At 41.4% G+C, this 17,945-nt stretch overlaps 1 protein-coding gene across 1 annotated transcript; it reads right to left on the reverse strand.

Annotated features, from left to right (window-relative positions):
- Positions 1 to 587: 587 nt before the first annotated feature.
- PMF1 (polyamine modulated factor 1) lies at positions 588 to 17,936 on the reverse strand. Its single transcript, XM_051993818.1, has 5 exons — positions 17,559 to 17,936; positions 11,953 to 12,058; positions 9,990 to 10,090; positions 8,615 to 8,810; positions 588 to 1,561 (listed from the first exon to the last, which is right to left on the reverse strand). The coding sequence occupies exons 1-5, from the start codon at positions 17,834 to 17,836 to the stop codon at positions 1,508 to 1,510; spliced, it is 735 nt and encodes a 244-aa protein (XP_051849778.1). The 5' UTR covers positions 17,837 to 17,936; the 3' UTR covers positions 588 to 1,507.
- Positions 17,937 to 17,945: the final 9 nt, after the last annotated feature.

A 17,945-nucleotide genomic window follows, 5' to 3' on the forward strand; every position in this document is an offset into this window, starting at 1 on the left:
GGATCTTCAAAAAGGAATAAAAGGCAAAGTCTAAAAACATTCTGTACTAAAATGTCTTCTTTTCTCTTCTGATACAGGCTCAGGCAGAGAGGCTACATGGGTCCCCTCTGTCTGGACTGTGTCCTAATCAACCAGAGAGGGAGGTGGGATAGACAGTCTGGCTGACTTAACAAGTAAACAAGCACATTTTCCCCCTGGGGATTGGAATCAAAGGAGTGGATAAGAAATTGGCTGTTGATGTGCCTAACTTCAATCTAATCTTAATTTTTCCCAGTATCTATGAAAATCATTATTTCTCTGGCTTATTCTCTAGTTCTTCCTTCTATCTTAGCTTTCTTTCTAACTTAACATTCTCTCTCTGTCTGTCTCATTCCCTATTAAAGTGTAAGCTACTTAAAGATACTTGCTTTTTATTTATGTATAGGATATATTTAACAAACATGTAAATGAATCTATTCTGCTACCTTGGTTGCTTTTTCTCATTTTGGGGAGCAAAAGTAAACAGGAATTAAAATAAGGGAGAAAGATGTCTATGAGAGAGTTATCAGTTTATTTTTATCTGCGCGCACAAGGAAGACTACAACAAGTTACTTAAGTTATGTAGATTTATTCTGAATCGGCCTAGACATGAAACAGGAAAAGTGGGATGAGGGTCAAGGTTAGCAAAATGACAAAATTATATGCCTATAGTCACTGAGATATCGCTGGGGGTTGTTCTAGTAACAAGGCTAGAATTAAGGTCCATCTTATCTCCCAGACCTGGAGACTCTAGAGTCAACAGACTGAGAAAAATGATTAGAGCCAGACCGCCCTACTTGCAAAATGAACTCAAAGTCCTGGATCCAAAGGCTCCCTGGCAGCCTGGGGAGCAGCATAAGGAGAGCAAATCGGGGACAGCCGAGGCCAACAGGGGCAAACATCTTGGGAGTGGAGAGATGACAGCGTAGTGTAGGAAGTTTTATTTACAGATGTGGGGAGAACATGACAGGGCATCAGCCTGCCTCCCAAGGCAGCAATCAGAGGAGATTGGAAACAGATTCCATGATTAGAGGATTCCAGGACTCTGTGGCGGGGGCAGTCTGGACTAGGAGGGATGAGCAGAGGGGGAGGGACTGGGCTGGGCTCAGTGAAGAGAGGTATTGAAATCCACCCCAAGGGCAGCAGAAACATGTGGCCCACCTTACTTCCAAGTGGTGTGGAAACAGAAGGGATTCACAAGCAGAGCTGGGGAGCAGGATGAATGGAATCAGAAAAGCCCAAAATATAGGAAGAGGCCTTAACCTGCATCCTTGGCTCCTGGCTAATCTCTTGGGTCACTGGGCTTTCTATAGCCTTCTTCTTAGCTGGCTTCCCCTCCCAAAGTAGTTCAGAATTTCAGCCCTTGTAGGTTCTACTTCCATGGCTCCTCACTAACTTTAACTTGTCCAGATGGTATGGCTCCCCCCAAAAGCCACAGACAAAGAGTCTTGAGAACAGTAGAAAGGTGGGATCCAGCTGGCTGGCCTCCTCACTCTGGGTCTTTCAGCACGGCTGCCAGCTCTCTCTGATTTTTGCTAAGAGCCTGGGTATGGAGAAAGAGAAAAACAAATCAAAAATGATGGAAAAAATAGAATCTTTTGCCTCTTGGACCTATACTCTAAACTTGGATTTATACTAGACAGCAAAGGCAATGATTCTCTGCTCCATCTCATTGAGGATCCAATGAAAAAAAAAATCATGATATCTATGATCCTTTACTGTAAACCATCACAAATCCATTCTACAACATTTCTGGGGCAGCCTGTTCCATTTTTGGACAGTGTTAATATTTAGCAAGTTTTTCCTTATGTTGAGATGTGTTTTCCTGTAACTTCCTTCTGCCCTAGCTAGAATAAGGCTCTTCCACAGGACAGCTCTTCAAATATTTTAAAACAAGGATCGCGTCCCACTAAATATTCTCTTCTCCAAGGTAAGCATCCCTCATGGAACCAAAGAATCCCTAATTCCTTTCAGTGACATTAAGGAAATCTAATGTTACCACATCTTATTTCTTCCAGACATGCAATAGCTAATATTGTTCAGCTATGTCTAGTGCTCTTGTTTCATATAATAATTTAACTCAAAAAAAAAAAAAAAAAAAAACAAAACTTCTCATCTCTCCCAAGAATTCTAATTGAATTTATGCCCAAGGTGTGTTTTTCTTTGAGGCTTTGATTAGATGTTTTAGAATTATTCTTTCTTCTGAGTTTGTGTCTTGTGCATCCCATCATCGTAACTGCTTTTTATGATGGATGGGATTTGTTTCTGTCTGCTCATTCTTCCAGCTACTTTCTTACTTAAGACTTTATATTAGGTCCAGGCTCTGTACTTCTGAAGGAAATTTTTGCACTCTTTCTATTGCTGCTTTCTAGGAATAACTAGGAGTATTGTGTGATCCTAGCTCTCAGAAACAGCTCAGGCTATGGACCAGCAAGCTTTCAGGACTTCCAAAATGGTCTAAATGAGAACAAGGTCTCCTCACCATCTCCCTGCTGCTTGAGGTCTGCAATTTTCTGACTTGGGAGTTTGGTTCTGAGCAACAGGTCTATGAGTTCATCTTGTATGGAGTTTCAATAGACTTCTGTTGAACCCATCCATTATAAACCAGTTGGAAAACTGCTGGTTCAGACTCTCCTTTGGTCTGGGATTCCTACCCTGAATTCTCTACTGCAGGCTTCAGACAAGACTGAGACCCTGCTTTGCTCCTGGGATCAGTCACACACAGCAGCTGCTTGCTTCTGATTTTACTCCCTTCTAGGAACACAGCCTGGGGCTCACAACTGCTTCTTACCCGGGAATGTCACCCGTAGGTGCAGGTCCCCCCTCAGCCCACCCTGAATCTGACTTGGAACAGGGTAATGACAGAAGTGCCTATTAGCACCTGTTCTTGCACCATGTCCAAGTTTAAGCTCTTCTACTGGATCTATAATAGGCTCTTTCTCTCACACACAGCCTCTCCCTGCGCTCCTGTGCTCCTGGCCAGACCCCATCTCCAATGCCCACAGAGAAAAGTCTCTATGCTGACCTAGGCTGGAAAAGTGACTTACTGTGATTTTTTTCATAGGTTGACTGATCAGGAGTCAGTGTAATACTTTTTTGATCTGTTTCTAAGGATTTGGGGGAGGGGTAGTTTTTTGAGGAGGGAAGTAGGGTAGGGACCTGCTTCTTGGCTCCTACACTCAAGATCATTCTTAATACTTCATAAGCTAAAGGAAACCTAATTTCCCTCAACAGATTAATGAGGAAAATGAAGAAATTAATCTCTGCCCATCCCCCTAAGAGGGATGGGCTGGTGGCATAATTTATGTTCCAAAGACACAGGAGGGAAAGCGGCTAAAATAGTCCTATTAGCTGCTGCAAGTGTCCTGACCCCTGCTTGCAGAGGGATTAGAAAGAGGAATGATTTAAATTGCTGCTGGTATACAGCACTGTGAGCAGCTGCTTGTCTCCCCAACTGTCACTGTCAATCACAACCAGTTCTGCCTCTGGAGCTGTCTGTCCTAAACTCCTCTGTCTTCAATTCAAAGACTTGCTTTCTCTCATTTGGATAAGCATCCTGTTCTTCTCTCTACTATTTCAGGTAATAACCATTCTCATGCCAAAGGGAATTTGTTAATATTTTTACAAAGCTCTTTAAAAGATGAGGGCTTTTCATTACTCCCTTTGATGTAACCTTTTTACTTATCTTATGACTTTATCAAAGTAACATTCAAAATCATTCCTTACAGAAGAGATCTCAGTGGGCCTTGAGTTCAACTGTTCCTGAAAAGGAACCCCTACAGGCCTAGCACTCTGGCCCGTCCTACTCTGGGACACTTTTTAGTATTAGTAAGTTCTTCCTACGTTCGAGCCTGAGCTGGCAGAACAAGAGCAGCTGCTCTTTCCCATGATAAACCATCAGATCCTTGAAGACAACTACCTACCCTATTTCCCTGTGCTCCCAAATCTTCTCTTTTCCAGGCCTATTCCATCTCACCCCAATTCCTTCAACTAATCCTCATCTGTTCAGCAGCAGAAACAGCCCAGACACAACAGCCACCATGAGCTTTTAGCCTGGGATCTATTGCCTGGCTCTATCACCAGTGGCCATCTCTTACTCTCCCAATTCCAGCTGAATCCCCAAGAATCAATCCTCAATCCCTAATCCTCACTACCCCACTTCATGTTCCATCCATTTCAACCTTATCCCTCCCACGTCCCAGCGCAGCTATGCCTTCCCTGTGGAATTTGTGTTACACCATTAACAAACCTTTCGTTTTACATCTCTTCCTCTTGTGCTCCTATCTTCCAGAGCTCACAAAGCCCAGTTTCACATAGCATAATGCTGCCATCTAGGACATCTGGTATTGCTTGCATTTTCTCTCATATCCTGCTTCCAACACAGTGGTTCTCAAAGAATTGACTATTTCTTGCTCCTTATGTCACTACCACTCTCTCTGACACAATAACTCAGTGGTTTCTGCTCCTCTGAACTTTACACCATCCAAATATGGCACTCAAACCAGATCGGGGGGCAGGCATCTCCTTTCTCATGAAGTTCATGACATAGCTCTCAGTCTTTCCCTCTACTCCAACTCCTATTCTTATATTTGGAGAGTTCAATGTGCATGATGTTCAAATTCTCACTCTTGACTCCCATGACCCATTATTCTATTCCACATCTAAAGGGATAGCCTTTAATCTCACTTTCACTCACAAATGATTATCCCACTTCCATGACTAAGAGTTCTAAAATTCTCTCATTTAATGATACCATTATAGCATTGTTTCTCCCTATGCTTCAGTTTTATTAAGAACATCCCTAAACACATCTTTACAATTAAAGGTTCTGATAAAGGCCTCATTTCCAAAATATAGAGAGAACTGACTCAAATTTATAAAAAATCAAGCCATTCTCCAATTGATAAATGGTCAAAGGATATGAACAGACAATTTTCAGATGAAGAAATTGAAACTATTACCACTCACATGAAAGAGTGTTCCAAATCACTATTGATCAGAGAAATGCAAATTAAGACAACTCTGAGATATCACTACACACCTGTCAGATTGGCTAAGATGACAGGAAAAAATAATGATGAATGTTGGAGGGGATGCGGGAAAACGGGGACACTGATGCATTGTTGGTGGAGTTGTGAACGAATCTAGCCATTCTGGAGAGCAATCTGGAATTATGCCCAAAAAGTTATCAAACTGTGCATACCCTTTGATCCAGCAGTGTTTCTATTGGGCTTATACCCCAAAGAGATACTAAAAAAGGGAAAGGGACCTGTATGTGCCAAAATGTTTGTAGCAGCCCTGTTTGTAGTGGCTAGAAACTGGAAAATGAATGGATGCCCATCAATTGGAGAATGGCTGGGTAAATTGTGGTATATGAATGTTATGGAATATTATTGCTCTGTAAGGAATGACCAGCAGGATGAATACAGAGAGGCTTGGAGAGACCTACATGGACTGATGCTAAGTGAGATGAGCAGAACCAGGAGATCATTATACACTTCGACAACGATATTATATGAGGATGTATTCTGATGGAAGTGGATTTCTATGACAAAGAGACTTAACTGAGTTTCAATGGATAAATGATGGACAGAAACAACTACACCCAAAGAAGGAACACTGGGAAATGAATGTGAACTATTTGCATTTTTGATTTTCTTCCCAAGTTATTTTTACCTTCTGAATCCAATTCTTACTGTGCAGCGGGAGAACTGCTGCAAATATGTATTGTATCTAGGATATACTGCAACATATTTAACATATATAGGACTGCTTGCCATCTTGGGGGGGGGGGTGGAGGGAGGGAGGGGAAAAAACGAAACATAAGCGAGTGCAAGGGATAATGTTGTAAAAAAATTATCCTGGCATGTGTTCTGTCAATATAAAGTTATTATTAAATAAAATAAAATTTAAAAAAAAAAAAAAAGAACATCCCTAACCTTACCTATGACCTCCTGCTATCCATTTCTGAGGGCTATCACGCCTGTTTTAGCTTCTCTTTTTTTTCTTCCACAATCTTTATTCTGCAATATTACAGTGCCTTCTATTCTTACATCCCTTGTTCCTTTGTCCTATTACTCCTGATGCCTTATAAATCTATCCCAGATTATTCTCATCTGCCTCATCCATGTCCACTCACATATAGTTTAAATGAAGCTGGAAAAAGTCACACAGCCATAAAGACTGGGCCCACCTCAAATTTATATCATCTAATTTCACTGCAGCAAGGCAAATCTATTACTTCTATCTAATCGATTTTCTTTTAAAAGAAAAAAGGTGGGGCAGCTAAGTGGTGCAGGACAGAGCACCAGCCCTGAATTCCGGAGGACCTGAGTTCAAGTCTGACCTCAGATACTTAATTCCTGTGTGACACTGACCAAGTCACTTAACCCCAATTGTCTCAGCAAAAAAAAGAAAAAAGAAAAGAAAAAAGCTGCTCAAAGTTTATTCATTTTTGTTGAATACTAAGTAAACAAAAACTACTGGGAAGCACATAGCAACAAAGAGTTTAAAGAGTATGGGTTCTTCCCCTAATTTGGGGTATTTTGCTTTCATTTTCCTTTTTTAAAAAAAACCACACATTAGAATTTCTAAGCTTAAGAAACCTGCCTAATCAAAGGAATTAATTAAAGGTGGCAAAAAGAAGAGGGAAATGGCCTCTGAGCAGAGTAAGGGAGCAGTCAAGAGGATGTTGCTCCTTGCAGAGAAGGTCCACAGCTGGTTTTACTGGGCTTGCTGACATGCCACTTCCTCAGGCACAGGTGTCATGAACAACCTGGGAATTTCTTAAGGGTTCTGGATATTCTCAAAGACTTATGGATCTAATTTTGGAAGATTAGGATGGTAAAGGATCACTCCCTAGAGCATGTAGCACTCCTACAAATGTTGCTGGAATTGACATCCAAACATGTCCAGCTGTGGTCGGGGGCTGTTCTATGTGGGTTCCAGGAGAGGAGGGCTGCAGAATTTGTTTAAGTGCAGGAGTTCATACTGAAGTACTCCATAAATATAGAAAATGTAAGAGTTCTTCGGATTTCTCTAACTGACTTTCTGTTGAACTGCCAGTAGCTCTTCAAACTCTTCTCTTAGCTCTCCCTTCCCTTCCCACACCAATCTCCTGAGGATCTTGCTTCATATATTCTGAGAGATGCCACCTTCAACACATTTCAAAGTCCCTTGACATTCTCCATTCTTATTTCCTTTACTCCCTTGTCTGATGAAGAGATGTTCCTTTTCCTTGCCATGTAACAGATACATTACATATACCCATGATCCTATTCTCTCCCATTTCTTCTACTGTGTTTGCACTACAGGATTCCCCTCTAATATCTTCTCTCTCTCCCTCTGGTCTGCAAGTCCTTCCCTACTGTTTTACAAACATATCTAGATTTTCAAAATCTAGATAAAATTCCCTCATTTGATTACCATTCCCTCAAACTTTTATCCCATCTCTCTCCACATCCATAGACAAATTCATTAAAAAGGTGGCTGTGTTCCTTGCTGCCCTTCCCTCTTCTCTTACCTGTTTTTCAGCTCTCTGCAAGAAAGCTTCTAATCTCACTCAACAGAGGTTACTAATCAAAAACTTCAGCATTCTGACCAGTGTAATGACCAACCATGAACCCACACTATTTTGGAAATTCTCTTTTCTAAGTGTCCATGACAGAATTCTTGACAGAATTCTCTTTTGACTTCCCTTCCCTGAATGCTTCCAAAGGGGACGGTCTAATACAAGGCAGCAGATGTGACCTAACCCAGACAAGGAACATGAGATCACATAGACCTTCCCAGGCAGCCCAAGTTTGGGGTCACTTTGTTGGCTGACACATCACAGGCTAGACTCGTGCTGAACTTGAAGTCCATTTATGCTCCCAGACTATTTTCAGACAATTTGCTATTCATCCTTGTCTTGCCCATCTTCAATTTATGAAGTTGATTTTTTTTAAAGATCTCCCCTCACTTCTTTCCAAAAGAGATCTCCAGCCTTGACTTTCATCTGTGTTGGGGTGAATGATGTTCTTTTAGTCTTCCCCCACCTCAGAAATTGGCAGCCTACCCCACCCAAAATATAGGAGTCCCTCATTCTTTTTTTTTCTGAGACTAGCACTGTGTTAAGTTTTCAACTCTCATGATGCCTCCCATGTAAACAGTCTTGAAATTCTGATAAAACTTCATCAAAATGTCAATGACTGATGGGGATAAGGAAGGGAAAGCAACTAGCAGTGAATCCTATGCTGGCATTCTTACCACATATAATTGCTCTCCTCGTTTCTTGTAATAAAGTTTCTGCTTTGGTGGCAAAGTAGATAAAGAATGCTGGAAAATCTGAATTCAAAATCTGGTTTCAGATACTTCCTAGCTGTGACCCCTCTCTTCAGGCAAGTCCTTTAACCTCTCTCAGCCTCAGTTTACCAAACTATAAAATGGAAATATTAACAATAACTACCTTATAGGATTATTCTGAGAATCAGATGAGATTAACATATGTAAAGCACTATTATATCAGTAAGAGTTGTTACTATCATCTTCATCACCCTCATGAGAATGTCATCAATTTGGAACTCAATGGGCACAAAGGAGAAAGGAAGACACTTGCCTGCCAAGCTTGCTTTCGGGCCTGTATCTGTTGCTGTAACTCCAGCACTTGCTTCCGCCCTTCCAGGACCATTTCAGCCAGTTTGACATTCTCTTTTTCCTGCTCCTGGACCAGTTGCTTCAGGGATGACTGTTGCTGTAAGAAGTAGGGTATCAGAGTACTGCGCACATCATCTTCAGGAATCCCACTGGGGCGCCTAGTCAGGAAATTCAGAATTGGCAACATAAACATAAAGAGATCTGGGGTAGAGGTAGGATAGGGAGAGGAGAGGATATTGTATTTTCCTAATGACTAAATTACTTCCCAGGTTCAAGCCCAACTCAACTGAGGCTTTGAGGTTTTTTCTATTGACTTCTACCAGCTGTCATTTTTAATAACTCCACAAAAGATTATTATACTGGTAGAATTGTCTAGTGGCCTTAGCTTGTACCATCCTAACCAGGAAATTCTTTCAGTCACTTCTATTAAATCTACCATCATATTCTTCCCAACTCTAACCCTCCTTCATCTCATTTAGGACTGATCAGATTTTTCCATTCTTCCCTTCCAAGCTTCACCATTACCCTCCCTAATCATGGTTTCCTCTCCTTCTCTCCATACCCACTGGTATTTAGAGCTCTGACTAACTCTATCATATACCCTTTCTATCAGTCTCTGAGGTATTTTTAATCCTAGCCTTAAGACCATCTGAAAAATAAGATTTTGATGTATACATGACAGTTTTGATGTGACCTCATGAGTCTAAAGGAGACAGAACAAGTGGCTAAACAAGAGGAACCTCTCTATTGAATTGGTCTGAAAAAGTATCATCCAGAAAACTGAAGTAAAATTAAAAATTTAAATTAAAATAAAATAAACAATGTACATAAAAGTTAAGAGGCACAGCTAGATGGTACAGTGGATAGAGCACCAGCCCTGAAGTCAGGAGGACCTCAGTTTTAATGTGACCTCAGACACTTAACATTTCCTAGCTGTGTGACCCTGGGCAAGTCAGTTAACCCCAATTGCATCAGCCAAAAACAACAACAACAACAACAAAAAACCACACACACATTAAGATTTTAGGGATATCCTGTATGAAAAAAATACTTAATGTTAAATCAAATATTAGTTTACTACTCTTATTTTGGGGCCTCTGCTTTTTCTATGTTGGTATGTTTCTTACAGAGCAAGGGCCATGGCAGTATAACTATCTTTCAAGTACCACACATAAAAGCTTTATGATTATTATTAATTATAAAGGTGATTAATCCTACTTTATAATCCTTTATTTCCTTTGAATTATAGCTATCTGGAAGAAAATCCAATTATTCCCTAAAAATTGCTGCACAAGGGGGTTTCAGGTCCCTTCCTCTTCCAAGCCATCAGTTCTCACCATGCTGGCTCCTTTCGGTCCTCAGCCTCCTCCAAAATCTTATCAAGAGAATTCAAAACAGCTTCTAGGTTCCCTTCTTCCTTAATTGTGGAAATTTCTTCCTGAGAATAAAGGAGAAAAGAAGCAGAACAATGTGGAAGTACACAAAAATCTCCACTGGTTTCCTGCTGTCTGCCAGACCAAGTCTACAAATTATTGGCATTTAAGGCCCTCTATCTGACTAATCTTATCATCTCCTACTCAGTAACACATTCCTTCCACTATTGCCAGGATCATTTTTTCCACATTCTAGGAAGGACATTGATTAATTTCAACATATCCAGAAAAGGGTGATGCTAAAAGGTCCAGAGATCACACCACATGAGGAGCAGTTGAAAAAACTTGAAAGATTTTTCTTGAAAAGATGCTGTTTGTTCTTCATTCTCCAAAAGGTCCATTAGGGAGGTGATGCCATGAGAGGCAAGTGAATTGGATTTAAGGGAGGGAGGCCTGGGCAAGGTCCCCTGCCTCACTTTTCCCACAGAACCATCTGGGTCCAGTGGCCAGATATAAATCAGGACAGTCCTGGACAGTCCTGGACGCAATGGAGAAGACTCAGTGTGAACCAGATAGCTGTCTTCAAGAATCTGACGGCCTCTGGCACAGAAGAAAGATACTATTTTCCTTGTTCCCAGAAGGCAGGACCAGGAACAACAGATAGAAAATACACAAGAACAGACCAGTCTGGAAAACCAACATGGAAAAACCAGTGGGGCTACCCCTAGAGGCAGGGAGTTTTCCATTCTTATCTTCGTGAAGAGGCTGGAATGACAGCTCTCGGGGATACCACCAGGTTGTTCCCATTCTAGTATAAGCTGGACTGGATGACCTTTACAGGCCCTTCCAATCCTGAGACACTGTGATTCCTCCTTCTCCTCTTAACATGCCCTCTTTTTCCCTCTCTACCTATTCAAGTCTTTTTTGTTGTTGCTGGATCATTTCAGTTATATCTGATTCTTCATGACCCAACTTGGGGTTTTCTTGCAAAAATACCAGAGAGGTTTGCCATTTCATTTTCCAGCTCACTTTTCAAATGAGAAAACTAAGGCAAATAAGGTTAAGTGACTTGCCCAGGGTTACAGTTATAAGTGTCTGAGGCTCCATGTGAATTCAGATCTTTCTGCCTCCAGCTACCTAACTGGCCCATCTATATCCTATTCTTTTTAAATTCCAACACAAAGCTTTCACTGATTCTAATCTTTATGGATTTTGTTCAATATCTTTAAATACAGTCCATATTCTGTTATTTAAACATTCTTTGCTGTCTTAATTATTCTATATCTATTTAATTGAATATATTCCTCAAAATAATTAATATTTAATCCAGGGTTAGAAACATAGTAAGGGTTCCAGAAATATTTGCTCAACTGAATTAAATATCATAAAGTATCAGTGTTAGCAATTAAAGTTTGGGATTTTTTCCCATACCACAGACCATCTTGTTCACCATCTTGTTCTTCAGAGCTCCTGAGACAGAAACTAAAATCTTTCATTTCTTCTGTACCTGTCCATTGTACCAATCACCAGGAGCACATAAGAGTTAGGTATACCACGATTGTTCAGTTACCAATGATATTATCTGAGAAGGTGATTGGCAATAACCACAAAAGAACTGTTTATGAGATAATGGGATTTAGATCTGAAAAAAAAAATTAAAAGTCATTCAGTCTGAGCTTCTCATTTTAAAATGAGAAAGTTAAAGCCTCAAATCCTAGCAGTCACTGTGACTCAGTATCCTTTCTCTTATATCATATGGTCTCACTTCCTCATAGTCATCCAATTAATATATATACTTATCTACTAAATGCGAAGCAGTAGGCCTAGTGATAAATAAGATAAATAAGTCCTAATCTCAAGGGACTTAAAAATTTTAGTGGCAAAATTAGAAAATCAAGGGAATTTGCTGGGTTTCTTGTCCACTTACCCGGATGGATGTCTGCAACTGAGTTATAAACTGGTCATAAATTAGTCGTGTCATTTCAGGTTGGAGTTTGTAGAAGCGCTTGTAACATTTGGCAAATCGCTCATAACTGGAAAAAGGGATGAGAAAATAGAGTTAAATTACCATTACAGGGCACTTGCCCAACTACTGATTTGATTACCAAACTTGTAAAAATGAACAACACCATCGTTAGTCATCTTCAGGCTGAGAATTTCGGCTCTCACTTTTCCTGCTTCCTGCTCATCTTGGTGAGAAAGACAGGGAAATTTAAATCTATGCTGCATGCAGCTTTGAATGAAGGAAATTATTTCTCTGAACATTTCAATTATCTGTGATTTTCTTAACAGTTTGCCCTGCCCTCCTCACCCCCCCAAATCAAATATATTTTTAACTCTCTTTTCCCTCAGACACAAGGAGTTAATTAAATGAACTATATTCACTATTTTCTCTACCACTTTGTGTTTTCTTTTCCTACTCCACTGACTACTACAAGATAGTACATTTTCTTGATGACCCCAAGAAATATTCAAATTTAGTCAGGAAAAGCACCTTGGTCCTGGGAGTGGGGCAAGGGGCTAACATACAAAAGTGGAATGCCACAGAACTGTCCCCAAAAGAGCCTAAGGTGCCAGAGAGGAACTGGGCAATCCTTTGTACTACAGTCCTTTTCTAATAACTGCCTGAATGTCAAACTCCTGACAAACCAATCAATGTTTATGAGATTCACTGAAAGCTAATGCTGAAACAGGTTATATGGATTAAACCTGGATTTAAAAAAAAAAAAAAAGCATACCAGCACAACAATGGGGAGAGAAGGCTGCTACATGTCTCTCTCTATTCTCTCTCTAGCATCTCAAATGATTTCTAATCCCCTGCCTCACCTTCATGTACAAGTATAAGAAGTGAGAATGACAAGATCAGCCATCCTCCATGAAATCCACTGAAATGAATGTGTTCTAAATGGGAATTATGAGACCTATTTTAAGTCCAGGCACTTTTACTACCTCACTATATCATGTTGAACAAGTCACTTTCTTTGAATGTCAGTTTCTTGAGCTGTAAAATCAAAGTTCAGACAAGATGATCTCTAAAATTCTATCTAAGAATTATGTAAGATTAGAGCTATACTGCTTTTCCCTGAGGGGTTTGCTCATTGCCTAAAATAAAATAAAAAAGAACAATATACAGGATATGGGTCACAAAACTCCCACATTCTGGCAAAAGAAAAAGTATCCTGTTGACCCAAGTGAAGGCCCAAACAACCAAACCAACCAAATTGTTGTTTGCATCTGATCCCACTAGAAAAGAAGTCTGTGGCTAAAGGGTTGGAAAGGAGAAGATGAGGATACCTCATCCTGTGTAATTGTGGGCTAAAGTCTGGTTTAGCCTTTTTTCTGTTCCTCCTAGTCTTTTCTCAGGACTAGCAACAGAGCTTGAGCTTTTGAATGTGTTTTCTTCTCAGCTCTATATCTCTAAAGACAGCTGAAGGCGAGGAATTCATAAGCATATCTATAACATGTATGTCTGCATAAATATACACATGAGTACACCTACATGTATGTGCAGATAGAGTGACCAGTTTGTATCTGGAGGATATCTGAAGTATCTCAAATACTAGAAAGTTAAAGATGAGGCTCGATGCCTCCTTTCCCACCCTTTATAGAAATCTTATTGAGCCAGTGATAGGACGAAACCAAATTAAACCTTCTGTAAATTGAACAGCACAAGGAAAATTTGACTTGGGCCTTAAAAAAAAGTTGGGGGTTTTTCAACCACATTTATTGAAGTTTTTTGAGCTTAACTCTTTGTTTTTTTAACTTAATCCATCTAATTTGCTATTAAACTGTTTCTTTTTTTCTTTTTTAAAGAAGCTTTAACAAATTCAAAATGATTTGTTTTTTAAATAAATGTCAATTATTTTCAGGTCAATTGTTTTTAGGCCATTATTTAAACTTTTTTTTTGTCTTATGTGCCAATATGCTGATAGACTGGCTTTGATTTAGATATATTTATTTCCACAAAGATTTGTCCTGATGATTTAGGGGCTAAAGTATTTGTTTTGCTTGGTCCTAAACTCTTTGGCTTCTCTCCCTTTTCTACCAAACAAGCCCAGCAGGGGGCACAAAGGGGCTGAGAATAGTGAAGCTCCTGAGTCCATTTTGCTTCTCATGAGTAAAAAAGAGTAAAGAAAAAAGGGTGAAAGAGCCTTTCTTTTAGGAGTCAGGAGAGTCAAGCAATGGTGCTGGCTCTGTGTGGACAAACCAATCTCAACTCTAACCTGAATCTCAACAAGAACCCCCATAAGAAAAAGGGAATGAGCAATTACCAAGGGTCTATTGTGTGTCAGGTTACAAATATCTCATATGATCCACAGCCCTCGGGGGCAAGGGTTATTTTTAGCCCCATTCTACAGTTGAGGGAACTGAGGCAGAGATTAAAGGACTTGCCTAGTGTCACACAGCAAGGAAATGTCTGAGACAGGATTTGACCTCAGATCTCCTGACTCCAGACCTGAAGCTCTCTCTCCTGCACCACCTGGCTGCCTACGACATACCTGAGAAGTGATCCTTCAACTTTTGCTGGAAGGCTTCTAGTGAGAGGGAATGTAGGACCTCCTTAGGCAGTGCAGTCTCTCTGATAGCACCTACTTCACAGCACTGTTCTGAGAAGCCAGTGAGATAATAGATGCAAGATGCTTTGTAAATGCTATACAAATGTTGTATATGATTATTATTATTGTTATTTCACCTACCCATTCCTCTAGGATCAAACAAAATAAGCTTAATTGCTCTTTCCCACCCTAAAGCACTAGGGGACAAAGCAAAAACCAAGAGAAAATTACTTTCTCAGAAATAAATATAAGATAATTTCAGGAGGGAGAGGTCACAGACAGTTAGAAAAACCAAGGAAGGTTTTGAAAAGATGCTGCTGGAGCTACAAGCAATCCTGACAGATGAAGGGAAAAGGGAGAGAGGCTCAGAACCAAGGCCAATACAGGAGATGGGGTAGGGCAAAGACTTGATGAAGGGAAATGAGAAGAAATAAGGCTGAAAGGAGAGGTGGGCTGTAGCGGACTTTAAATGCCACATTGAAGAGTCCTGATTTTATTACAGAGGTGACAGGAGCCTCTGAGGATTTCTGAGTAAAAAATTCAGGAATGCTAATATGGATCAGAAGGGGGAAACAATGAGAAAGGCAACCAATCAGAAGGATGTTACAATATGTTAGCAAGGGACAGAACTAAGGTAAAGTCAGTGTGACAGAAGAGCAGGGGACAGATGAAGAAATGTAATGGAGGTAACATCATAAAGGCTCAGCAACTAATTGAACCTGGGGCTTGGAAAGTGAAAGTCAAGGATGACAAGTTTGCAAAGGTGACTAACCAGTAAGGTAGTTCAGATTAGGGTGACTTCAACAGAAACAGGAAAGAGATTTGAAAAAAAGGTTGGTTTGGGGAAAAACATATAATGAGCTCTGTTTGGAAATGTTGAGGTTGAGATGCAACCAGGGGATGAAGGCTGGATATATAGATTTGGGACTTATCTGCATAGAGATGACAGTCAAATCTACAGTGGTTAATGAGGTCACAGAATATAATAAAACCCAGGACAAAGCTTGGAAGACATCCATGGTTAATAGGCTAGAGAGCAACAAGGACCCAGCAAAAGAAATGAAGAGACAGAGAAGAGAGAAATGAATGTAGTGTCACAAAAAGCCAAAGGAAGGAAGACTATCCAGGAGTAGATGATCAGTAGTGCTGAAAGCTAAAGAAAGGTAAAAAGGAGGATCCATAAAAAAAGATTGGATCTGGCACTTTCAATATCTTTTATATCTTTGAAAAAGGCAATTTGCTTTGAAAAGAGTAATTTTATTTTCCAGCTGGGGTTAGAAACCAGAGAGCAGAAAAGGTTAATGTCTATAATGGTGAGGAAACAGCACCACTGTACTTTGCCCTAGTTAGAATACACATGTGAATAGTCAATTTACATTGTAGAAGGGATGTAGATACGTTAGAAAATGAACAAGAGGGGGCCTCAACTCCATGCCACAAGGTTTGAAATAACTAGAGATGTTTAGTCTGAAAAAGAGTCTCTTATCAAATGCATGGCGGTTTTCTGTTTGAGCCGGAAGAGAGGACCCAGAAACAAGAGGAGGATGTTACAAAGGGGCAAACCTCGCCTCAGTACGAGAAAGTGTTTCCTAACAATCAGAGCTATCCAGAAGTGAAGGGGACTGCCTCGGGAGGGAGGCTTCCAAGGCCGGGTGACCCGGTCAGCAAAGTTGAAGGAGAGAGGTTGGAACAGATACCTGAGGTCCCTTTTAAGAGTCTATAACGTGACTCTGAAATTCAGAATTCCTTCTGAGAGTTTGGCTTCAAGAGAAGACCATCAGAATGATAGCCTGCAAGGAAAGGAGGGGGAACCGGGGGTTTGTGGGCGTGGAGTTTTACAAGCATTTTTAGATGTGGGCATGTTTGGGGGTGGCAGAGGAGTGAGTTTTCTCACTCTGTTCTTTCTTACCTAGTGATTTCCATGGCTTCAAATAGTATCTCTATGCAAATAACTCCCATATCTTATAGCCCCCTTTAATTTCTTGCATCACGAGTAGCTCAGTTCAAACTAGACTCATTATCTCCACCCCGACCCCCTAAGTTTTTCACATCACCAAGATCTTAGTGACCTCCTCAGCTCCTTTCAGTTGCCCAAGTTCACACCACATTTTTCATGCCTCCTCTCCTCTCCACTTGTGCCCCTGATCGGGCTCCATGCTTCTCCCCTCTCCGAAAGCAGAGCTCTGATTCCTGGCCCCTCCTCAGCCAACCTCTCAGGCCTGCTACGGCCCGCCAAACAGAAGTCCGGCATTTACAGCCCTTCCTACCCAACGAAAAGCTTTACACCAAAAAGAATGCATTTGCTCTGGGTGTCTTAGCTCCCCTACGAAAATGGAATCCCCTCGAGGGCCAGCACTAGTTTTTCCTTAGCATCGAGGAAGCACTTAATGCTCGATTGAAGAGCAAAGACAAGTGACTTAGGGAGCAGGTGAGCTGGAAAGAAGAGAAGAGAATGGTAACAAACTTCTCCTGGGCGGGATCGGCTCCTTTTTGTCTCTATATTCCCGGCACTAAACACAATGTCCCGCACTTGGTGTGTGAGGGGGCACTGATTCTGGGTTAATCTCCCTGTGTCCCCGCCGCCTGGCACATTTTGGGAGTCTGACTCTGCGTGTGAAAAGCTTCTAGGGCACAAAGGGCTCACAAAGGGCTCTCACGGGAGTTATTCCCAGAACTTCTAAGACTGGAGCAGATGCGCCCTCTGCCGTCGAGGGCGGGTACTTAACCAACAGGCATAGGGCTTGGCCCCCATTTCTGAATGCGCTCCCCGAGAGCCTAACTTGTCGAGCCCTCAGCGAAAGAACGGCTCATTCGGACTGACAGCCCCCTATCGGTAAATAAGGCTAGAGCTCTGCCGCGAAGAAACCACATGAGAATGCTGGCTCCTAAGATCTCGCGAGATTTACATTTTAGCCTCTTCCCTCCCCAAACGACCATTACGAACACTCGCGAGACTTCAGAACGTATCCTTTCTTACCTTCCTGCAGACACTAGCTTCTGAAGGAAAGTGTCCACAACGGTGTCCAGAACCTTCACCTTCGGAATATGACCGGTAGACGAGCCCTCCGCCAGGGACGACTCTTCACCTCCCACCACTTCGCCGCTGCTGCCGCCGACGTTACCGCCGCTCGCGTTCGCCATGTTAAAATCAAACCGCCAAAATACAAGACACCATCTGCCCCGCCTACCAAGGAACCCAACTGGTTGATCCCACCACCACCTCCCCACGATTGGACACGATGGAACGCCCATCATTGGCCTGGGCGATCCGAGGCGATCAGATCAGTGCGCAGCTGCAGGGCTTGCCGGTGATGCGACTCGCAGGGACCGGGCGGAAAGAGACAGATCTGTCTTGGGGGAGTGT

The sequence above is a fragment of the Antechinus flavipes genome, chromosome 4 (genome assembly GCF_016432865.1).
Source record: "Antechinus flavipes isolate AdamAnt ecotype Samford, QLD, Australia chromosome 4, AdamAnt_v2, whole genome shotgun sequence".
Taxonomy (NCBI): domain Eukaryota; kingdom Metazoa; phylum Chordata; class Mammalia; order Dasyuromorphia; family Dasyuridae; genus Antechinus; species Antechinus flavipes.